This window comes from Lingula anatina, chromosome 5 (assembly GCF_051362555.1).
Source record: "Lingula anatina isolate TDL-2025a chromosome 5, LinAna3.0, whole genome shotgun sequence".
Lineage (NCBI taxonomy): Eukaryota > Metazoa > Brachiopoda > Lingulata > Lingulida > Lingulidae > Lingula > Lingula anatina.
The window spans coordinates 1,246,381-1,271,708 of NC_141771.1; the positions used below are offsets into that span (position 1 = coordinate 1,246,381).

The 25,328-nt window shown below is 36.8% G+C and overlaps 1 protein-coding gene and 1 long non-coding RNA gene across 4 annotated transcripts; one reads left to right on the forward strand and one right to left on the reverse strand.

Moving 5' to 3' along the window:
• Positions 1-209: 209 nt before the first annotated feature.
• Positions 210-13,976, forward strand: LOC106175860 (uncharacterized). Of its 2 annotated transcripts, none has more exons than XM_087013791.1 (4): positions 210-304; positions 11,647-11,797; positions 13,018-13,353; positions 13,767-13,976. In XM_087013791.1, exons 2-4 carry the CDS (start codon positions 11,757-11,759, stop codon positions 13,771-13,773), a joined length of 384 nt encoding a protein of 127 aa, XP_086869917.1. In that variant the 5' UTR covers positions 210-304; positions 11,647-11,756; the 3' UTR covers positions 13,774-13,976. The 2 variants fall into 2 exon arrangements, with proteins under 2 accessions (XP_086869917.1, XP_086869918.1); XM_087013792.1 differs by lacking the exon at positions 210-304 and adding an exon at positions 6,819-7,084.
• Positions 13,977-16,427: 2,451 nt separating this feature from the next.
• LOC106179744 (uncharacterized) lies at positions 16,428-23,874 on the reverse strand. 2 transcript variants are annotated; one of them, XR_015334629.1, is made up of 3 exons: positions 23,729-23,874; positions 16,921-17,124; positions 16,428-16,642 (listed from the first exon to the last, which is right to left on the reverse strand). It is a non-coding gene; the product is annotated as an uncharacterized LOC106179744 (long non-coding RNA). The 2 variants fall into 2 exon arrangements; XR_015334628.1 differs by lacking the exon at positions 23,729-23,874 and adding an exon at positions 17,578-17,739.
• Positions 23,875-25,328: the final 1,454 nt, after the last annotated feature.

A 25,328-nucleotide genomic window follows, 5' to 3' on the forward strand; every position in this document is an offset into this window, starting at 1 on the left:
GGTGCAACAGTTTTGAAATCTAGTAAACATTTCTATATTGAATATAAATATGCAACAGTTTTTCGATGAAGATTAATCTAAGCAGCGGATTAAGACAGGCATGCACGCTGTATAAGAGGCACGTGGCAGTTCTCACGCTGGTACACGCGCCACACCCCGAGTCACACAGTTAACTGGGATCAACTCTCCGTTTTTAGCGTTCCTCTGTCTACAAAAGACGATGCGACAGGAAGGGAAGTCGCAGGAATGGAACAACGAGATTGCACTTGATGAACAGGAGTTAGGGTTAGTCGGATGTAACATGGTAAGTTTTAGGGGTGAATGTCAGCTGTAATGAGGAACGGATTACCTACCCAGTGTGACGACGTTATTGGCTTGTCTTCTTTATGTTACGCGAGGTAGCAAATACGACTCGGTTATAGGCTTTCTTATGATTTATTAACTACTTTCCAGTTGTTACATGTGTAGCTATCGAACTGTCGTTCCTGCCACACCGGCGCACACTCCACCCAATGAGCTCAGCCATCCGTCACGTTGTGATGATCCTCGCTGCTACAGTGTTACAGTGACCAGTTGATGAAAACAATACAGCAGTGAATTATGGGTGTGTGGTAATTCCCCTGTGTGATAAGACCCAATACCCATAGCCACCATTAGTATACGTAGATTACCCCATCTCTGCGGGGGATCTCACTAAGTGCAAAATAAAATGTGAATGAAAGAAAAAATATACCAAATTAAAATTAAGGTCTTACACTTTTATGATCCACTCTATCTTTTTTATGTAATTTTGAAATGTCAAAAATTAATGTCAAAATGACCTTGTCAAATACTCATGAAAATGTGTGTTTTAGCGTACTTCTGAAATACATTGCTACATTTCTAAAGTTGCAGTAAGGTGGCAACTGTGAAATTTTGTAATTGGGTACAGAAGGTGCCAGTTTAAAAAAGAAAGGCAACAATGCTTGTGATCAATATTTTGATTGCTTTATTCTTACATGCACTGTTGATTGAAAGAAGAATCTCACAGTGACTTGAGGTTGAAAGATATATTCATGAGCCCCTTCCTAAGACAAGCTAATTATTCATGGTTGAAAAGGCATGAATATAAGGTGAGATAAATGTGAAAATCAGCTTGTCTGAGGGGTGGGCTTGATATCTACTCGAACTAAACAGGGACATTTTCAGTCCATATGCTAGCAGTCGGTCAAGGGAAACTATGGATGAGCTATGGAGTTTAAATACAGTTTTTTTTTTTTTTTTTTTTTATTCACAAAAAGACAAACAAAAATACATCTGTAGACACACACACTAACACACACACACACACAATAACACACACAAGACATTCATTATACATTAAGTAAACATGTAGATAGCCGGACTACGTACGAAACAGTATATTACAAGTGATGCTGCACATAACAAGATACCAACATTTTACATTTCACATAAGAAATTAGCGAAAAAGTAAAGTAAATTTATAAGTGGAGAAACTAGTCAAAAATAGAATCCCAGGTTCTCCACTCTGTAAGAAAATGGCCTAATTGAAGATTTTTTTGAGAAACATATTTTTCTAATTCGAATTTTGTTTTGATATATAAGAGAAGGGAAGGGAAGGTCGGCTGCATTTTTCTTTTAAAACAAGTATATATATAAAATTTGGAGACAAGAATAATGTAATTTAGAGGCTTGAAATTTGTTTTGGATACTCCAAAAAGTATATTTTCATCATAGAGTGTAATTCTTTCATCAGTTTTGTTAGCAATCAAGCGTTCCATTTCAGTCCAAATGTTTCTTATTCGATAGCAATTTAAAAATACATGTCGCAAATCTTCCCTCTCCGCTCCACAGATAAAGCATTTCTCTGACACCTCAATACCGATTCTTTTCAGGTATGACCTAACTAGTAAGATTCTAAAAATTATTCTGTATTGGAACCATTGAAGTTTTGTTTCTCGTGTAACATAGAAACAATTCTCGTAAACATACTTCCAAGTGATATTTATATTTAGATCTAGGTTCCATTTCCTTTCGTGTACCAAGTTTTCAGGAGCTTCACTCATGAGAACCTGATAGAAATCTTTACACCCATTTCGACTCTTTATAAGTAGCTGAACCGGCTGAGGAACATAAGGAAATAAAATATCTTCAAAAATTTCTTCATTGTTCTTTTCTTTTAGCCTACATTTTAAACTGTTACGTATTCCAAAATATTTTAGATCACATACTCTTTGAAATCCAAATTTCCTTTCCAGTTCAGCTTTGGTTAAAAATTTTCCTTCGTTGAAAAGATCGCCAATTATTCTTGTACCCTTATTGTACCATTCTTTGTCCAATATTGATACCCCACCCAATTTTACTTTTCTATTATACCACAGAGGTTCAAGAGCAATATTGCTATTCATATCTTCTATACCGTATGTTAAATCTTTCCAGGAGATAATGACATCTTTCCAAAACCTGTTATTGCAATTGCGTAAGAGTATATCTAAATAATCATTTCCATAGTCAAATATATTCCAAATAGATTGTAAATCAAAGGTGCTCTGGAGAATAGTGTTATAAACGTTATTTTTAAGGTATAGTCTTCTTATCCATGTACATTTTAATGCCGTTATGAATTTACTTAAGTCTGTCATTTTTAGACCACCATATTCATAATCCTTTACTATCTGACCTCTCTTTACCTTATCAATTTTGCTACCCCAAATGAATTGGAAAAAAATGGAACTTAGTTTTTTTATGAATACTGGATCTGGATTTGGCAGAGAAATGAAAAGATGGTTCAGCATTGGGATGATAAGGGTTTTTAAGATATTAATTCTACCAATAGGGGTAAGTATTCTTCTATTCCAATGCCGAATCATACCCTCTATCTTCGGGATTTGTTTATCAAAGTTTAAAGTGACCATATCGTTTAAATTTACCGAGAATTCTATACCTAAGAGATTAAATTGAGTCGAACCCCAATCAAGTTTCCATCTAACGTGGTGAAAAACTTCCCGACTATATTTTCTTGAGCCAATCCACACTGGTTTAGTCTTGCTATTGTTGATATGGAGACCTGAAATTTTTGAGAAATAGTCTAATGTACGGAAAGATTCTAAGAAAGAAGACCTATTACCATCTAATATAAGGGTGGTGTCATCAGCATACTGGATTATTTTAAATTCGGTGTCACCAAGTTTTATTCCGCAAATATCTTTATTATTCTTTATCATGATTGCGAGAATCTCAGCACAAAGCAGAAAGATATAGGGAGACAAGGGGTCCCCTTGACGACAGCCCCTCGAAATTTTGAAAGGCTCCGACAAGTGGCCGTTTTGTGTAACAGAGGCCTTGCTATCGTAATTAAGGATATAAAACCACCTTTTTATAGTTTCCCCAAAATTAAAAAAGTCTAAAACTTTATCAATAAAGCCCCAATCTACAGAATCAAAGGCCTTTTCAAAATCGATAAGAATGAGTAAAGCAGGAATATTTTTCTTTTCTGCGATATGCATTAGATCATAAATTAATCTTGTATTTTCCCCAATATATCTTCCGGCAATAAACCCGGACTGAGAATTAGAAATAATTTTATCAAGATAGAGTTTCATTCTTTCCGCTATGCAGCCCGAGATCATCTTGTAAATAACATTTAAAAGGGTTATAGGCCTCCAATTTTTTATAAATTTTCTGATTTTATCGGCTTTTGGAATACAGGTTATAATCCCAAGATTTTGACTCGCCATCATTTTCTCATTGATGAAAATTTCATTAACTGCTCTAATTATAAAACTATGTAAATCATTCCAAAAAAAATTATAAAACTCTGCAGTAAAGCCATCAGATCCAGGCGATTTGTTATTTTTCATTTTTTTCAGCACCCTCAAAAGTTCCTTTGAGGTAATTTCGGTTTGTAAATATTCCTTATCAGGCTCGCTTAATTTGGGGACATCTAAATTTGCAAAAAATAATTCTAGGTCTACCTCTTCTAATTGATTAGTTTTTGACGAGTAAAGGCGTTCATAAAATAACTTTGCTTCATTTAGTATAAGTTTTTGATCAAATATTGTTGTTCCGTCTGGTAGTTCTAAATTCTGAATAGTTTTATTGACATAATTTCTGGATTCAAGTGAACAAAAATATTTCGTAGGCTTCTCTCCTTCCTCAATCCATCTGCATTTTGCTCGGACGAGGACTCCTTTTAGTTTTTCTTGTCTGATATTTTTCAACGCCTCCCTCTTAGCCTCAAGTTCGTCCAAATAATTTTCATTTGGGTGGTTCATTTCCATTACATAAATTTCTCTTTCTAGTTCTAATTCTTGCCTGTCCCTTTGTTTTTTCTTAACAGAGGAATGGGAAATTGTCATTCCTCTAATTTCCATTAAAAGCATTTCTAAAAATAAGGAGTCATCAATAGTGAAAGATATTTGTTCGTTTGGAATTTCTGTAATATTTTCTTCGGCGTACACCGGAACTGCATATTGAACTTTTGTTCTCTTAATTATGTCCTTCACTTTACTCACATATTCCTCATCTTTTAAGAGGGAACTGTTAAATACCCAAGTGCCTTTGCCCTTAATAAATTTATTTAGCTTTAATTCTAAAATTACGGGTGAATGATCAGATCGGTATGATGCCTTAATAGAAATATTAGAAACTGAATTTTGAAGGTTATCCGCAATTAAAAAGAAATCTAGTCTAGCCTGCCTTCTGGGATTCCTTCTTCTCCATGTGAATCTCCTCTCGTCAGGGTAGAGAAGTCTGAAATAGTCAATTATATTTAGGTCATTCATAACTTCAAGTAATTTTTGCCTAGCTCTAGGGTTATTCACATTTGCATAATTTTCTGTGTCTATATCAGGGTTTAAAGTAAGATTAAAGTCACCGCAGATCAAGAAATTTTCATTATTAAAGTCTATTATTATATCTCGTACCTGTTCATAAAAATCTGGAGTATCCCTGTTCGGGCCATAAATGTTGATTAATGTGAATCTATTTTTTTCTATATTTACATCAAGAGCTAAAAGATTGCCGTCGTTTGTTTTAAATTCCTTAAGGTACTCGAATTCAAAATTATTATTTATTAAAATTGCAACACCCTGAGAGTTAGTAGAAAAGAAATTAAAATATGCTTTGTAACCCCATTCTGATAAGATCCTTTTTTCTTCATGACTGTCAAAATGGGTATCCTGCAAACATACTATATGATATTTCTTTGATCTGTAGAAGTGAAAAATATCTCTTCTCTTTGTAGAGTCTCTCAGGCCTTGACAGTTAATAGAAGCGATCTTAATTGAATTCATGCTAAGTGGTAAAAAAAAAACCTGTTAGTAAACATAATACACTGCTATTCACGGGCATACGATGATTAGGTACATTTTTTATGTTATTGAAAGAGAATATGCTCGAGTACAGCAATGATAGTATGACTGAGAGGAGTATTCTAGTTTGACATTCCTAAATCTAACATGCCGTGATATACATCAGGGGCGGATTTAGGGCGTCTTCTGGGTCTTCCAGAAGACGGTCAGATTTTCAAGTTTACATTGGCGGGTATCTAATTTTTTCTGTCGGAAGACGGTCAAAAATGAAGAACGGATCAACAAAGATAATTTGGAAGACTGTCAGGAAATAACTCTGAATCCGCCCCTGTACATGTAAGAGTGTTCCTTTCTTCACAATAGAACAAAGATAGGAAGCTAACAGTGAGCATATCATAGTAATGTGCTACCAACCATAATTTTACGCAAGCATACACAATCACACACACACGCATGAATGAATAATTTCTATACCCTTGCACAGGGAACATAATAGATACAGTACAAACGGAGTGATGTCTACTCAGGTCTTGCAGCTCAAGCTGTGTCAGTCAACCAAATAATAGTCATCAAGGAGAAAGTAATCTGAAAAATATTACGTACAATAAATATACATATGGCTTCTATATTACATTATTGGTAAATTAAACACAGTGTTTTGTTCAGGTAGAAGAAGCAATAAGTTACAGTTATTTCGTTTACCACAGTTCATAAGTACACTGTATTCAGTCTACTGTTTACATTGTACATGTAGGTGGATTATGAGCCACGATACTTCTTTATTTTTTCGTCTATATTGTCAAAAAGGTCAAATTTAATTCTTTTCCCAGTGGACTTTTGGGCATAAACTCCTCCATTGTAGAACCAGACATAGTCCACTAATCCAGTCTGCCTTATTTTGGACATAAGGGCCAGGTTTCTATGGGTAATATCATCGTAGAGCCTCACACTTGATTTTATTTCCTTTTTCTTGGTCATAATTGATCTTTTTATGTCATTATTTCTCAATTTTACAATGACTGGCTGATGTTGTCCCTCTCTGCCTGGGATTCTATGAATTGCAGTTATATCATGGGGGGCCAGTTCAATGTTGATTTCTTTCTTGAGAAATTCAGGGAAGTCACTTCTTAAATTTTCTTTGTTGCGAGGGGGGAAGTTTAGGACTCTTACATTTAATTTTCTCGAGTATTGCTCGTTGTAGTTACTTTGTTTGATTGCTTCAGTTGATCTAGCATGATTTTGAACGACCCTTTCCTCCAGATCTTTTAGTTTCTTTTCTTTCTCATTCAGTTTCTCTTTAAGGTTTTCATTTTCTAGCAATAGTGAGTCAATTTTGTCTTGCATTTTACCCGTGACCTCGGCAATTCTTATTTTCATCTCACTTTGTATGAGTTCATATTGTTTTTCTAGCATTTGATCGGTTATTGTTGCTACGATGTCACTTATTTCATCCTTAGTGACTAAAGAACTCAATACCTCTTTTATGCCGGCCAGGTCACGGTGGATGCTGGCTAGTTGAGAGTCAAGGTCCGCCCCCTCCATGCTCTCTTCTGCCACGTCGGAGTGACTCCGTTTTTCCTTTTTTGATGGCTTTTCAGCAGACTCTTTTTTCTGATTCTTGTATTGGTCGATTGTTGATTGAGTTGATTTTTTCCTGTCACCTGGCATTTTGATCAAAGTCTACACAGACAGACACAAAACTGACATTAGCGAGGAGCTACGAGCAGGTTACTCACGTTGTGCCGCCATCTTGACAAACGAGTTTAAATACAGTTAGTATATTTCAATACTGTTCTTATTGCTTAGGATTAATTAAGATAAAATTTAAAATATTCTTCAGATATTTAAAGTTATATTAATTATGATAACAGCAGACGAGCATTGTGATGGCCCCTACTTTATAAAGAAACCCATCCCGCACGAAAATGCAGTACATGTAGTATCGAAGTAGCAAAGAAGCATTAACTAAGTAGTGGTGTGGAGCATATTTAAGTAGAAATGCAATATAGCCTACTGCAATTCTACTCCAAAAAGAACATAGGTTTGTACAGAGAGGAGCATTGATGCAGTAGATTAGCAGCATGATGGAAGCATGTTTCAAATATGCTATTTAGCTCCCGGCCAAATCGAAGCAGATTTGAGGCATGTTTGCAGTATGATTGAAGTAGTCTACTGCGCAGGAGTATCTACTGCGTTTTCGTGCGGGATTCTATAGAGACCTTCTACACATAGAGTGGGCTTGACCCACCCCACTCCTAATCGGTATGAAACTACATTTTGTACAACAAAAGTTGTTTTGTAAATACCCCCTTTTGCATTTATATTGCATAAAAAGTCAAATGAAAGGCTTCATCACACACACCCTAGCTATGTGACTTATGACTTAGCCTTCCACGCCAGCACTCTTTGTAATAGCACTGTAGTTTTTTTTGCCAAAAATGCTATGAATGGCTTCTGTTGTCAAGTGATCAGTGAAAACCTATTGACTTGGTAAATAGTCCAAACATGAGACCACCAGCCTATAATTAATTGCCAGACATTTACCAGATAAAGCACTTTACTGATGAGCATCTGCTAGATGGCCAGTTTGAAATCAATGTATGCAAGGATTCACCTGATTTAATCAGAGCCAAATAAATACAGCCAAGGCACGCATCTAGCCACCGGTACAGCTTATGGATTCAGACCTCCCGTAGCAAAATTAGATTCACTAGTGGCCGGTACTGTCAGTGTAAAGTAGGTGCTCGGACAGTTGGAAGTTGAGCACATATCACTTCAGTCCTTTGGTATGTTGGGTTTGCCATGAGGCAGGGATACAGTCGAAAATTGTGTTGTGGAGTAGGCTGTTTGGATGCCTCATGTTAACCAGCGTCAAGTGATGACAGTATTAGCGAGATCGAAAAGGTTTTGGACAGCACATCTGACTAATTATCTATGGTTTCTTATATATATATATATATATATATATATATATATATATATATATATAATTTTCATATTTGTATATTTTGTATAATGTAACTATTGCAGTGCGTTCTATACAAAGTCCATATCACACATATTATCACATGAAGTACATTTTTTTGATGAATTAATTTTGTCATACAGATTATTGGCCATAAATGTTACTATGTATACTTTATTTTCATTCAGTTTTTACTTTTACCTTATCATTATTTTGGGACAATATATACCTTGATTATTTTATGGTTATTGGAAACATTTCAAATAGCTATTTCGAGCTTTTACAAATGGTACATATTTTTGTTACTGTAACAGCTTTTTGGTTTCAACATCTTTATTATTCTTCACAGAGCCTTTTAAATGTATATTGGGCACCAATACAAAAATTTAGACAAACAAATGTCAGTCTAGGAGAAAAGTTACATAAAATGAATAAATATGCTGAAACTAGTTGTCCTAGTTACGAGACTTTTGTATAGCAGAGTGACATCAGTAATGATTTCTGTGAGAAAATACCGTAATACACCACCCCTCCCTCTCTTCTCTTGGATTAAAAAAATACAATTTCTTTTCCATTTATTTGTGCCACACCACAAGTATTTAACATATAACTCATTTTTACACCACAAGACACGTTTCAATAGAAAAGATCATTTATGTAATATATATGCTAAAACATTTGCTCTGATTCATTAGACTGCATACAAAAGGTAAATCTGGCACCCCCCCCCCCCCCCCCCCCCCACACACACATATAACTCATTAAAAATACTAAGTAACGATGCCTCAAACCAAATAATATTTATTCACACAACAAATATATGCATAAACTTTATAATAGCTAATTATTTTTAAAATTTTGACCATGGGCACTTTGCCAATGGTTACCTGCACTCGTTTTACCTTATGTCTACAGTAAATGACTGCATGTGTCCAATATTTTGTCGAATCAAAAGGCCATTAAATACGTAGAGGGTTATATCACTTTATCACCTTTGAAGACAACAGAGGACATCCAATAGACTGAAGGCTTACCAAGCTATTAAGTACCAAAGGCGTTTTGAATCTATTAATGAAAAGGGCAGCAAGTTCGTACTTATTTGTTAGCGTAAATGTGGGTTTACCTTGCGGGAAGAGGCGTTTATTTGTCTTTGATGATTAGCTGTTTTTTATGAATAATCTTGTTCATCGGATGATTTCGGAAATTCCAGGCTCTGTCATCTTAATTTGTGTGAAAAATCCATTCACAAAATTCTCATAATGTGTAAAATTAATTCTGTCAGTGTGTGTGTGTGTGTGTGTGTGTGTGCGTGTGTGTGTGTGTGTTTGTGTGTGTTTGTGTGTGTGTGTGTGTGCAAAAGAGAGAGAGACAGAGAGAGAGAGAGAGATTACGTTCTCCTTAAAGCAGACAAGCACATTATGAAGTCAAAGGATTAAGTCAGGTCCGGCGATTTCCAATCCTTGGCTCGTGTGCTTATTGCAATAAAAATCTTTACGACCTACTTAAGGCAATTACTATCGTATCTGATGCTCGTAAAATACTGTCGTACATGTTGTTATAGTTGTACATGCCCTAAAGTTGAATAGTCAGGGTTATTTTGCCAACATTATATCACAAAGGCGCAGAGCTGAATAATAACGTATTTTTTTCTTTTTCGATTTTTTAAATCTAACAATATAATTCAGTGTTCGTGGAATGTATTCTTCTTCTAATTATTAGACAAATTTTCAAAATATCATGCGTTGGAATTATACGGGCGAGTCAGATTGTGTGGTGCTTTCTACCCTGTGCAAATAAAACTGTAATCAGTGGCAACAAACCGAGATGAAAATTTCCGCTCAACTTCTCTGTATAGGCAAAGACTTTCTGCTCCATCCACTTTTTGCACAAAACCTGAAGATAAAAAAGTGATAGCATTTTGTATTTTTTCTCAGTTTCAATTTCTCCCGAATCTACCGAGTGCACTTTAAAGTTAATTTTCTTGTTATTTGATAGGTCCTCACGTAGCAACGAAGAGCACAATATAACTGTTGCCTTAGAAATACATGTACATTAAACAAATGTGTTTGAGTGCATTGCGAAGGGAAACACTATAAGCTTGTTCAAGATGGCGGCCATTTTTTTAACGAAACTTGTGTAAACAAACCGTTATAATTTAAACACTTATTTACCACCAATTTCTGTTTTTCTTATATTCGAAATCTACAGAACTCGCGTTTTCTGTCTTCATGTAATATTAATGCTCAACAACTTCAAGACTTTGATAAAAATAATCACATCTTTAAATTGTACCATAAATATATATTCTCTCTTCTTGTATTAACCAGAGACCAGAGACCTTTGGAATTCAAAAATGTACAGACGCGCTTGGTTTTTAGAGAAAACAAAAGCGAATGAATTTTTACTGCGATAAAATATTCTATTCTGAAATATAACCAGATATATAGCGATAGCCTTTGTAGTTCTACCAGTATAATATGTTTTCTGGCTCACTCGCCAGATCCAGGTGACAGCCATTATTTTAGTGTTTAGACTGATGCTTGCGTTCCTTTTTTTTTTTCTAAAATTCTGTAATAGGTAGAACGTTGAATTTAGAAAGTACGTGGTCTTCTGAGATGGCCACTTACTAACAAATAAATAAAGTCGGGACACAACCAGCTTTCAGTGTCTATTGGTTAATGACTTCATTAGATATTTTATTGTGGTTCACAGATTGGCAATGTAAGTGCGATGATGTTCCTTTGGGGTGAGATACTAATGTGTAATTCATAACTGGTAACTTTTTGTATTGACGGGTGAAAAGACGACCCAAAACTTAGCAGCAATTACAAATTATAATAGACTGATATGTCACACACCTATCTAATTTATGGCACGCGCTCTTAGCGCCTCCGCAGGGTCCCCACCTGAGAAATTTATTTATTATCCATTATACGGACGGTGTTCAAAATGGCCTTTCTTGGAAAGAACGTTCCAGTAGGGAGTTAGTGCCACTGGGTGGGTTTAATGACAATTTAAGGCCTAATGCTCCCTCGTCCTAAACAGTATTTTTTGTAGCTAAGGACCTTGTTTACCGTAGATACGCCACTAATTGAGGTACCTAAGGAATGGGGGAGAATGCAATGATGTTGATCTATGTTAATACAGAGAAACGCATTGTATCGCAGTGTATATTATGAAGCATGCGGTAAAGGACATTTTTTCTATTTTACGAATATTTTCTTATTTGAATAATAATTGTCATATTGAACTACGAAAATAATAATGCATTCATAATGCGTCACGTTTCAAATTAATGAACCCGATATTCAAAACAGATATCTCAAGGGGATATATATACTATCATTACGTATTCCTTTTGTGTCTCAGAACTGTATAAAACACCGGTCTCCATCTAGTTTGGATCGACTTTGTTTCCAGTCAAGATTCGAGTCACTTCGTTCCGTCAGTACACAGACGACAACTACTTTCCCGCCAAGATGATGAAGCTGATTCTACTTGTTACTCTTGTGGCTGCCAGGTGAGATGTGGAGAGAAAGAGAAATAAAGTGAGAGAGAGATGTGGGTTGGGGCAGAGAGAGAGAGAGAGAGAGAGAGAGAGAGATGTGGGTTGGGGCAGAGAGAGAGAGAGAGAGATGTGGGTTGGGGCAGAGAGAGAGAGAGAGAGAGAGAGAGAGAGATGTGGGTTGGGGCAGAGAGAGAGAGAGAGAGAGAGAGATATGTGGGTTGGGGCAGAGAGAGAGAGAGAGAGAGAGAGAGAGATGTGGGTTGGGGCAGAGAGAGAGAGAGAGAGAGAGAGAGAGAGAGAGATGTGGGTTGGGGCAGAGAGAGAGAGAGAGAGAGAGAGAGATGTGGGTTGGGGCAGAGAGAGAGAGAGAGAGAGAGAGAGAGAGAGAGAGAGAGAGAGAGAGATGTGGGTTGGGGCAGAGAGAGAGAGAGAGAGAGATGTGGGTTGGGGCAGAGAGAGAGAGAGAGAGAGAGAGAGAGAGAGAGAGAGAGAGAGATGTGGGTTGGGGCAGAGAGAGAGAGAGAGAGAGAGATGTGGGTTGGGGCAGAGAGAGTGAGAGAGAGAGAGAGAGATGTGGGTTGGGGCAGAGAGAGTGAGAGAGAGAGAGAGATGGGGATCGAGAGAGAGAAAGAAGAGAGAGTAAAGTGGTTAAAGGTCTTGTACATGTACATGTATATTGCAATAGGCCCTTGAAAATCAAGTGTGAGGAAAATCGAATCGGTAATCTTTTTTCTTTCAATATACCTATGCATGCAGCTTTTAAAATGACGTAATGTGTGCCGTAAAATGGTGACTTGCCCTTGTACATGTGCAGCCGTGGCGCGGAGAAATATTTCGCTATGATTTAGCACAACGGATTATTTAATCAACAGATTAACGATAAGCTTTTGACTTCACATTTATACAGTATGCCAGATAGTAACATGTAGTCCTTTTTCTGCTCTAGTCTGCTGATTTCTTCAGAAACCTACATGCTAACATGTAATGTAAGCTAGTTTTTGTTGACGCTTAATTTGAGTAACAGAACTGAGCACAAAACCTGTGCGACAGTGGTGGTTCATTCTTTAAGAACAATAAGCTCTGGTTTTTACAATAAGTCTAAAAGCAAAATCAATACCAACTGGAATAATTGGAAAATGGGGGTCTCCTTCTCCTATAAATAATCTTGTTCAGTTTCTCATTATGCCCTCAATAAAAATTAAACATTTTTTCTCTTGAATAATAAACAATAGCTATCAAGATGGTGGATATGGGAATGGATATGGCGCCCGCAGCTACAATTATCAACCAGACGGATATGGCTCCCGCAGCTATAATTATCAACCAGACGGATATGACGCCCGCAGCTACAATTATCAACCAGACGGATATGGCACCCGCAGCTATAATTCTCATGGGAACGGATATGGCGCCCGCAGCTATAATAATTATGGGAACGGATATGGCGCCCGCACCTACAATAATTATCAAAGGAACGGATATGGTGCCCGCGACGGATATCGCGGATCCGGATACAACAGCTATAAAGAATCTGGATATGGCCCAAGTGGAGGAAACGGATACACCAGGTAAAATTACAATACTCAGATAAGTTTGGAGTATGTAACAGATGTATCGCGGTTTGTTTTAAGTGTGTATAATAGAATCTCTATATCTTCATATTTTTTCTATTCAGTCGGTAAACAGTCAAAATATGAAGAAGTGATAATAAGGTAGCTTTAAGATCATACATGTTAATACAAGGGTTCAGACCAGAACGATACGTATCGTTATTATTATTATTTTTAATCGTATAATCTCATTTCTGACATACATTTATTAGTACTCTTAAGCTTCTAAGAATGAATTTTTCCTTCTCTTATTGTTTCTTGCTGCAAAAGTAATGTTTGCTATGCTAGTGCCATACTAGAGCCAATGTTTGTGGTTGAGAAGAAGAAGTTGCTTTCATGATCACTCATACAACGTTTCCTTTTAATTCCAGTCATTGATTCATTACGTGACCAACACCCTGCCGCGTGCACCGCCGGATATGACGACATCGACCACCTGACCTGTGTTTAAAAACCGCTCTCACACCATGCTTCTACTCTACATTCTTCTGTTTAGACTAGTGCAATTTAAAATAGTTATTTTTAAAAACTTATTCTGTGCCACGCAACTTTCTATCAGCAATAAAGCATTCGAAACTTCATTTGGGTAGTCTGTTTGTATTACGTATCATTAATAATAATAATAATAATAATAATAATAATAATAATAATAATAACTAATAAAAAACAGAGACGATCGGTTTGGGCTGCTGTATTTCAACACTACCACGTATAAACTCACATTTTAAGCGGTATCGAATGCAGTGGCGGATTTAGAGGGGGGGGGGGGGTCAGGGGTCCCCCCCCCCCCTCTTCAAATAATCCTGGATCCGCCCCTGGAATGCAATGAGAATTTATCAGCCTTCCATAAGTCAGATATAAATACGGGTCCACAACTGAAAATTATATAAGTGTTAAGGACAAAATTCATTCGTTATTTTTAGTATTGAAAAGTTTGATGTTAAATAACTATTGTAAAGTCGTTCAATCCATTCATTGGAAGGAGTCATAGCTCCCACGCGTTTTACACAAAGCTTAATCAGAGATCAACCTTAGCTGAATCAAACCAGCAGAAACTTTGCAAAGATCGACCAGCCTCTGACTTTACTATGCAGAACTGTGGCATATACTGTACTAGTATTATACTATAGTCCAGCAAAATCATCCTCCATCTACCAAAATTTTGTTTCTACCATTAATTCAAATTTATTAGACATAAATATGCAGAATAAAAACTATCGTAATATCCCTCTTTCGTGTTTATATTAGTTTTGTAACTTACAACGTATATACAACATTGGTCAAAAAGGCTGTCCCACCCCCCATTTCCATGTACTTTAATTTACAAATGATCACCTCACAGCTGTAAATTGTTAGAAATAGTGCTTTTTATTCCAGATACAGTGTTTAACGCGATTAAGAGTTCGAAAAAATATAAAATAGTGGTGATTTGTTCCGCTTGATTTGTTTTTCACTTTGCTTTTACTTGAAATAAAGTTATCCTTTTCGTGACTGGGAGTTGCAAAAACTGTGCAAGGGGTAAAAGATATGCAATAGCACAAGAGTTGATCTTGTATTAAAGAAATGGATATTCTTACTGAGCCCAACACCAAGGAAATAGCCTGACAAGATCTTGCTTGTTTGTTCGACGTTCAGACGTCCATACGATACCTAACATGTTGGCTAAAAGTTCATGTAGATGTGGTATAATTGATGACTACCCGTATACGGGACATAGAGTGATCTTAGTGAAAATTACGTTGACAGTGGGCCACGTGTGAACAATGTCACGCGCATGGAGAAATCTTTCCAACTTGCAAGTCTTTGTTAGTGCTGTCTTACAATTTCTTGACAAGCCTGGTTTAGCAGGACTTTCAGAAACCTTGACACTTAACAGAGATGTCCAATTGTGAAACTAAGATTTTGTAGGGAGTCCCTTAACTGTGTTTGTTTTTATTTAAAGATTGGAGTTTTTTTCAAAAGATTTTCTATGATATTTTAACGTTGCCTCTAACCACAAAAATCAATCCATCACCAAATACTACCCACATTGCTTCCGAGCACACCAGTCACAATCTATTACCAAATACTACCCACATTGCTTCCGAGCACACCAGTCACAATCTATTACCAAATACTACCCACATTGCTTCCGAGCACACCAGTCACAATCTATTACCAAATACTACCCACATTGCTTCCTAGCACACCAATCACAATCTATCACCAAGTATTCCATGCATGTTTATAAACAATATCAGGTATAAAAAGTATTAGCACCTCCTTTGTATGACACTGATGATTGAGTTATAGTAAACTACATCAGAATACATAACTAGAAAAGCGCTCAGATAGCGAACGCAGACCTCCACAAAGGAAACTTATACAAAACGGCATTAAAGTGTATACTTTTTTATTGTTATTTGGAGGGAACTTCCGTTGTTTTATTGTGATCATTTGCTTTTCAATACCACATGAAAAATTACTTTTTTTCACAATCAGTTTCTGGGAGAATCTTGTAAGAAAGCATATAAAGACAATTGCGTCTTCCTTGACGTAGGTCATAACGATCCGTGATAGTGTTGGCATTATTATCTCAGGCAGTGATCATCAGTGTAAGGTGGAGAACTACAACATTGTCAGCCAGTTAGGTTAAATAATGCTTTGTCTTCTATGATACATGTATATTTGTAGACACAGCCTCTTCTGATGATTAAATAATTCATTCATACATGTTCTCTAAACGTGCTTGTACTATCTGTGAAATATAACTTTCTTTTACCTTTTACAAGCGTTCAGAATAAAATCAGTTAAGGTGAATTTTTTAAAATAAAAACACTTTCGAGTGTTTCTGTATTTCGCCAGGCCATGGCAGAACTTGAATTTTGTTAATAACATCAAAATTTCTTTAATACACAGCTGTTTCATTGCAAATACAATTAATCGCTTGGTTTGCAAATGAATTTTAACAAAACAAAAAAAAAAACGTTTATGATTCCCATGGACATTTGCAACCATTATTGGTTAAAAAAGATTAAAAACAAAATGACAACTTCATCATTATATTTTATTGCATAAGCGATGTAAAATTTCATACATGTAATACAGAATATGTTTCCAAATTGCACTGTTCTATTTATGGGCAAAAGCAGTAAAGATATTTAGAATGATATATGAGCAAGGAACTGTTTGGTATGGGTCACGTGGTTGATGTCGTCATATCCGGCTGTGCACACTGCAGAATAATGGTTATCCTCAGCATCAGTTTCTGGAATATAAAGAAATGATTGATGATGACTCTCAGGCACTGCACGGGTCTAGATAGTGAAATCGGACCAATACAAAAATTAATGGGTAGACAAATTGTCTATACAATATGTCATATCAATAGACTGTATAAAAACGGAAAAAAAGCCTATTATCATTTTTTTAATTTTCCGACTCGTCTTAACTAGCCATTAGGAAAACATGCATTAGGCTGAATATTTCCAGTTAACTTACGTGGAACAAACTGTAAAATAAGATAAAATAAAATTGAAATCTTACCACAAAAACCCCCACGGGGTAATTGATCCCTTCTTTCCTCCGTATTGAGGTTTTCCGTATCCAGCACCTTTGTATCCATAGCCTCCTCCGTTGCTGTTGTATCCGTTCAGGTGATATCCGTTGCGATCACCATATCCGTACCTTTGACCATAATAGCTGTTGTCGCCATTTCCATATCCGCCTAGTTGGTATTCATAGTGAGTCCTTTTACAAAATAAAAAAAAGACAAATAACTTTTCAATTTCATTGGGATAAACTATCAATATGAAAGACAAACAGTCTTCAGTGGCACTCAGGTTATTAGACTTGGAGTAAAGGCTGAGCGTATCATTTCTGTATAAAATAATCATTTCTTGGCATCTCTTGTCTCGATTCTCGAGCGCTGACAAAATGAAAGCCCCCCAAAAATTGCTTATAAACAAAAGTAAGGTGATTCCTTCAGCTACATATTTGAAAATAGACTGTCCGGATCTTTTTCTTTATTTGTAATTTTGTATTACATTTTGAGTATTGGTAAGAGTAAATCGCAGAAACATCGCAGTCCAACGAAGCGGCCGCTGCTGCCAAAACCACGAGTAGAATCAGCTTTATCATCTTGGCTGAAAAAGTCACAAATACATGAAAAACATACACACATACACACACCCACTAACTCACTTTTTACTCCCAGAGTCCCACCTAGTGGCTGCTGCTGTCAAAGCCACGAGAGCAGCGAGTAGAATCAGCTTCATCATCTTGGCGACAAAAGAGCTGTCATCTGCTAACTGTTGAAGTGTGACTTGGAGCTTGATTGAAGTCGAAGTCTGTCAAAACTGGACCAAGGCAACCTTTTATACCGTCCCGACACACATTGAATTTGTAATTATTGTATTTTAAGAAGACAGTATTTTGCCGATAGATATTTGCGACGAAGGTCGGGATGGTTAATTTGATAAAAGACACGTAAGGAATAAATCACCATTTTGGCAACGCATCATCAAACTGCCAAAATTAATTCTCCCGATTTTTAAACAGCCAGGAAAGAAATGACGACTAAGGTAGAAACACGCCAAAACTGCTCTTAGCAACTATGCCTTACTCCTTTTTAAGCTATTGTAAGATACGGCAGTCAAAGGATTTGGTTTGAAAGTGATTATTTTGTCGGTCTTTAAATTATGACAGAGTTGACAAAGCGTTTTTTATCAATTCAGATCATGATGTTTTAAACACAAAACCATGTAACAACCCCGCGTATCCTTGATACGCATCTAGCAAATGATAAACTGCAATTTCTGCTGATAGATGAATAATACCAATACTGAAAATCGAAAAAAAAAACACCATTTTGTCTCCTCGTTACAGCGATTGTAAGTCTAACCTTATTATTAATTCTGGTGAGAAGTACAACAGGATAGGACACTATATTTTACGACCTTTTCATTAGGTAATAATTCTCTGCCTTGGGTGGATTTAAAACACGCTGTATGTTACAGCTGATAGACTTATATTACATGGTTGGTGCCAATAAGATGTGCGTCTGCTTTAAGGCATACTGGTACCTGAACCTGATGGATAAGTGTGGTGACTTCAATCTCTCTCTCTCTCTCTCTCTCTCTCTCTCTCTCTCTCACACACACACACACTTAGATAAAACATGCCGTCCAAATCATTGACGAGAAATATAACGCCGCCTTACTTCATTGTTACAAGAAAAGGAGACTTTCAATAACACACTGTCAAAGAAGAAGCAGTTGAGTGGTAATTTTCAATAGGTCTTAGAAAAGAGACTACTTAACTTTATCAAACACATCTACATGTTTTTTTTTTCATTACCAACTGATAGTAACGAACCAATGCACTCTTTTCAAGCAGCTAATGAACTTGATGAATGCTACTAAATAAACAATACCCAATGAAAATAACGAAAAAAAAATCGCTTCTCTGTCTTCTCATCACAAAGGTTGCAAGTCATTCAGCTCAGAGAACAATATATTTTACGAGTGTTTCATTAGATAGAAAGTCCTTGGGGTAAACTGAAAAGACTGTTTATTGCAGCACTACAATTTATGACAGACGATAGGCTTAAACGGGTTGGCATTAATTATACGTAATTGTAAGCTTCAAAGTGGTACGTAAATTGGATGGAAAAGATTGGTACAAATGTAGTTGCACCGGACGCCTCCAAAATCTCTCTCTCTATCTTTCTCTCTCACACACACACATACACACACACGCTCATATTGTCAGGAAGGATCTTTTAATGCAATATATTATGCAATCCTCATTCGTAGCATATGTAACGTTAGTTAGTGACAGCATGCAGCGAATAAGAGGTTTATCCATATACAGTGAGTGGCAGATGACAATCGCTATGCACTGTCTAGAAGGACGGATTTGACATTATATGCTAACTGAACTTTCGTGCTATATTTCAAAATGGAGGATACAACGGACTATACCAAATGGAACTTTTCATTTGAGTGGATAAGAACTTTAAATTTTAACATGTTATTGCATGTGGTTATAATGACACATTAAGTATTGTAAGTTGAATATTAAATATGTTTAGTATTAATTATATATCAATATTCAGTTTATCGGTCTTATAATAATTAGTTATTGACATTTACCTATACAGTTATTGGTACAGGAACAGTGTACTTAGCCTTTGCAAAGATGAAGACATGAAACTGATCATATGCATTAAGGAAGATTCTTCCTTAATTATTTTTTCGGTACGTTTTTGTTCAGTCGTGGATTGGGTTTGATATAAAACGATTGTTTCTCTTATAGCCATCAGAAGAGAGCGCTACCGTGTGGATGAATATGAAGTTAAACAGGAACTTCGTCATCGACGATGCGCTGGTCGCAACGTTGTGTGGTGAATGCTGTTTATATTCGACTGGGGGTGGCCAACCCTATTGTCTCACGTAGTGCACTCCATCAATATCTAAAATGACAAACGACAGAGAGAAACCGTATATGAAAATGTGTCAGAGCCATAATAAGAGAGTAACAGATTTAAACATCCGCGCGGAGAAAACAAATAAAAATATCTGTGCTCTTAGGCCGCACATTGGAAGGTGTAAATGCCAATACGAAATATATCCACGAACATTTGTATTTTCATAAAAATTTATAAATCTATCTTCCTTTAAGTTATATTTTGGGTTTCATGTCCAACGTATTTCTATTTTATCATAAGTTTCTTATAAAATATCTATGTACTTAGTTTTGTTTTGCATGGATTTATGGAAAAAGAAAAATGGAGTGTCTAAAATTTATTTTAATGTATATTTTAATTTTAAATATGCCTAGGGACAGGCATATCGTCCCCGGGAGATAATGTAACGTTAGTTAGTGACAGCATGCAGCGAATAAGAGCGGGGAGTGTTTTGTAATGTCACTTTAGTTGATTGACATGCTCTTATGGTATTTATACAACTGCGCTTAGTGTAAACAGGGAGAAGGCCGCTACAGATTGCATGAGGTAGGAATAGAAATGAAGGAAGCGGCGCGGGTAATAACTGGACAGTAGTTCAATAAATAATAAGAAAGATAATATCTGTGTTGTATTTGCTACCTCGCGTAACATGACGAAGACAAGCCAATAGCTTCGTCACAAATAGAAGATAAAAATAAAACCAAACAAACAAAGGGACATTTTCTTCACAGCCGCATACTAAAGTAAACTCGATACAAACTTTCATTCATTCATGATAGTTTATTCCCATGTGTGTAAAATATTGGGCTGGTACAAATGTATGCAATTTAGATACGTTCACCTCAACTAGTTTATTAAAGCATTGCCTATGTGGAGATGGAACATAGCCGCATTTATTTGATAATGAACTCTCGCAAACCCCGCAAAAACACACACTGAGAGAGTGTCTATCTTCAGGTGTATACATTGTATTAACACTTATTTTTAATTAGCAGATTCAAGGCGTTCTATGCTTTACTTTGACTGAGGCGTTATTTAACGACTCTCCCCTCCTTCAAGATGGGTCCAGCGCTCCCGCTGACTACACGTGAATTGGGCGTCCGCCAGTAGTCATTCTTTCATGAATTGAATCAGAATGGCGACGCCCAATGCACGTGTGCACGTGGTCACTGGGAGCGCTGGACTATGTGTACAACTTTTTTCCATCTGATTAATGTACCACTTTGAAGCTTACAAGTACATATGACGCGAACCCGATTATGTCCATTATAGCCATCAAAGTGTTTTCATTGTACCCCAGACGCTTCTTATCTAATGAAACACCCGTAAATATGTCTTGCCCTCACCTGTCGTAACTTCTGAATCAATGAGTGACTTGCCAACTTTATGATGGGCAGACAAACTGGTGACATTTTTTTTTTTTTTAGAGTTTTTCATTTGATGTACAGGTAGTTAATTTAACAGCCTTAGTAGATAAGTAGGTATTTTGGAGGTTTCCTTGCATTTGAATGAGAGCTTCAGAGAGCTACCTTAGGTTCTAGATTCCAGTATTGTCACTGACTCTAGCCACTACCGACAGATTGGGGGGGGGGGTCGGCAAAATTTTGCCTGGGGCGCTTTCATATTTGGAAGTCACATGTCTCGTACGTCACAGATATGCCCCGCCTGGAGCTGCCTTCCCCGCCTTGAGCTGACGTCATATCTTGCAGACGAGACAAAGAAGCAAAGTGGCTGACGTGGAGTTTGAAGTTTGAACTGAGATACCTTGCATTCTTAAATCAGTGCCACAACAAAAGCACCCTTCTGCTTTAAAAACTGATTTTGGGTACAGCCACTGCGTATTCCTTATAGTGGTTTCGGACATATCAGCCACCACACCGATTTTGCCTGGTGCGCTATGTGATAGCCATAATCCTAAGCGGGGTTGGAAAGTAGTGCATCTCATCTAGATTCATGCGCTGCTGCAATTTTCCCTGTTTATGCTAAAAATCTGACAATACCGCAATTTTTTAACATAAAATTTAGGTTCGAACATAGCCAATGATGTTATGTAAATAAGAACTTGCAAACTTATATATTAATTTAGAAAAGTATACCTAATTTTGATAGCGGAAGCAAATTATGCGATTTTTTCACCGACTACCGTCGGTCGCCATGTTGTTGTATTCATACGACTCCTACTTGACGAAAACGAGGCGCGATACCCGGATGACAGGTATGCCTACAAAATTTGTGATGGGGTATGATACTCCGTAATGCGATCTGACACACCTTGAAAACGGGTAGTGTGGTCTGATATACCGGTTTATTCTGGATCCGTAGGTGCCGAGTCTGGTAGCTGAGTAGGCCTGAACCCTGTTATGTAATTCCATCAGCTGTAACGAGCAAGTCTTTTAAATCTTCCCAAGGCAGGAAATTCTTATCTAATGGAACGGTCGTAAAAACGTAATGCCCTAACCTATTATAACTTCTACCCAGAATTAATAATAAGGTTAGACTTACCATAGTTGTAACAAGTAGACAAACTGATTTTTTTTTCGATGTTCCGTTTTGGTATTATTCATCTATAAGTACAAATTGTGATTCATCATTTGACTGTCATGGATACGCGGGTTTGTTGCACGGTATTGTGTTAAAAGTATTTAAAAAATGAACGAATAAAAAAATGCTTTGTTTTACCTTTGTCATAATTCAATTATTCCGTATGTGTCTCATTTCTAATTAACCATCATGACGTGACGAGTATCTTAAGGCAAATACTGACTTGCAAAATATAATAATCACCAAATCGTTTTGTGTTTCGGGTCGGTATATTGCCTTGGTCCAGTTTTGACAGACTTCGACTTATTCAAGCTCCAAGTCACACTCTGCCAATTAGCAGACGACATCTCTTTTCGGCCAAGATGGTGAAACTGATTCTACTTGCTGCTCTCCTGGCCGTAGCCGCTGTCCAACTTTGGAATGATACTGACGAAAGGAGAGAGAGAGAGAGAGAGAGACTACTTTTTTAAGTCTTGCTTACTTAACTAGACCAATGCAAATCGTTGAATAAGAAGGCAATTTATGCAAAGAATCAGTTTTCTTTCATATACATATATTGCTGTCAAATGGTGATTTTATCCTCACTGCTACCCAGCTGAGTGATGATCTCAATGCCATACATTAATACTCAGAATACAGGCAATAATTTAAGCTGTGAATATATCTACAGTGTAGTGCAAATTAACCTTTGGCCCTGGTATGTGGGATCTTAATAGCCAAGGTTGAGAGAGAGAGATACAACTGAAGGGTCCATACTTGTTGTGGATTCAGCTACAACAGACCGTTCATCTTATGAAGCATTTAGAGTTAGTAAACAATCTGGACGACCATGCATTTTTACTTTATTGTTCTGGGAATTATCTTTGTCTTGTTCGAAGTTTCGATTTGATTTTCATGTTCTTTTTTAATATTATGTGACTTGGATACTATGGGACTTAACGTAACTTTTCAATTTCATTGGGATAAAATTACCAATATGAAAGAAGAAAACGTCGCCTGTCAGTCTGCCAGTCTTCAGTGGCACTCTGCTTATTAGACGTGCAGTAAAGGCTGAGCGTATCATTTTCTGTATAAAATGATCATTTCTTCGCATGCTTTGTCTCGATTCTCGAGCGCTGAACAAAATGAAACCACAACAGTAACTTCCTTATAAACAAAAGTAAGGTGAAAATAGACTGTCCGGATCAATTCTTCTTGTTTTTATTTCTAATTAAATTGCACTATTAGATGAATTGAGTATTGGTAAGAGTAAATCACAAAACAATAAACAACTACTCGCTAGTAAACCTCTTTCTCTCACACACACTCAAACACACGCACATATACACACGTACATTAACAGACCTTTTACTCCCAGAGTCCCACCTAGGGGCTGCTGCTGCCAAAGCCACGAGGGCAGCGAGTAGAATCAGCTTCATCATTTCGGCGGCAAAAGAGGTGTCGTCAACTGACTGTTGAAGTGTGACTTGGAGCTTGACTGAAGTCAAAGTCTGTCAAAACTGGACCAAGGCAACGGTTTTATACCGTCCCCACACATAACGGATTCGTAATCATTATAGTTTTGGAAGCCAGTATTTTGCCTTTAGATATTTGCGACGAAGGTCGGGAAGGTTAATTTAATATGAGACGCATAAGGAATAAATCATCATTTTGGCAACACATCATCAAACTGACAAAATTAAATCTCCCGATTTTTAAAAAACTAGGAAAGAAATGAAGACTAAGGAAGAAACACGCCCACACTGGTTAAGCTTTCGGAAATCCTCATGCATGTCTTAAAATGCAAAGAGACCTCCAATGTCCCACTAATGTCACCGCTGCATACCTTAGATATTCTTCTACAATGTTTTAAGAAATTTGATAAGAAAAGAAAATGTTCCCAAAAGCCTCCTTACTCCATTGTTACAAGAAAAGGAGACTTCAAAAAAAAAATGGTGTCAAAGAAGAAGCAGTTTAGTGGAAATTTTTCAATTGGTCTCAAAAAAGAGACTACTTTACTTTAGCAAACAGATTTACATTTTTTGTCATAAGCAACCAATAGTAACGAGCCATTTGAAGCACCTAATGAACTAATGCAAGGTTCTAAATATACAATACCCAATAAAAATAACGAAAAAATATCTCTTGTCTGTCTTTTTATCACAAAGTTGGCAAGTCACTTAAGTCAGGGCACGACGATTTTTACGAGTACAGTATTTCATTAGATAAAAAGTGATTGGAGTCATTAAGATGGAAAGACCTTGTTTATTTCAGCAGTATGGTAGATAACAGACGTAACTAGGTTGGCGTCAATTATATGACATTGTACTTGTTAGCTTCCAGGTGGTACGTGAATAGGATGGAAAAGAGTAGTAAAACTGTAGCTGCATTGAACGCCTCCGAAATCTTACTCTCTCTCTCTCTCTATCTCTCTCTCTCTCTCACATGGACCTAAAAACGCTCATATTGTGCCTTATGTAATCCATATTCCAAGCATATAAGATAAAAATAAATCCAAACAAACAAAAGGGACACTTTCTTCATAGCCACATGCCAAAGTGAACTTGGTGCATGCAGATTTCAATTCATTCATGAAACGTACTAGTATATATTCATATGTGTTCTTTTAGGTCACATATATACTCAGTCTGCTAATGACCAGTTAATTTAAGGATTCCTATGCGGAAAAGGAGGATAGCTTTTATTAGATTATGAACCCTCTCAAAACACATACACACATATACAGAGAGAGAGAGAGAGAGAGAGATAAGATACAAAGAGAGAGAGAGAGAGAGAGAGAGAGAGAGAGATAAGATACAAAGAGAGAGAGAGAGAGAGAGAGAGAGAGAGAGAGAGATAAGATACAAAGAGAGAGAGTGAGAGAGAGATAGAGGAAGGGAAAGAGGGGGAAATAGAGAGGATTGACTTGCATGCATTACAACATTTCCATTATTTCTTTAATGAA

What these genes read in the sequence shown, in the direction of transcription:
- LOC106175860 (XM_087013791.1), top strand. Translation starts at nt 11,757, where the DNA reads ATGATGAAGCTGATTCTACTTGTTACTCTTGTGGCTGCCAG. An exon ending in GTTACTCTTGTGGCTGCCAG is followed by an intron (nt 11,798 to 13,017) that starts GTGAGATGTGGA and finishes AATAAACAATAG; the next exon opens with CTATCAAGATGGTGGATATG.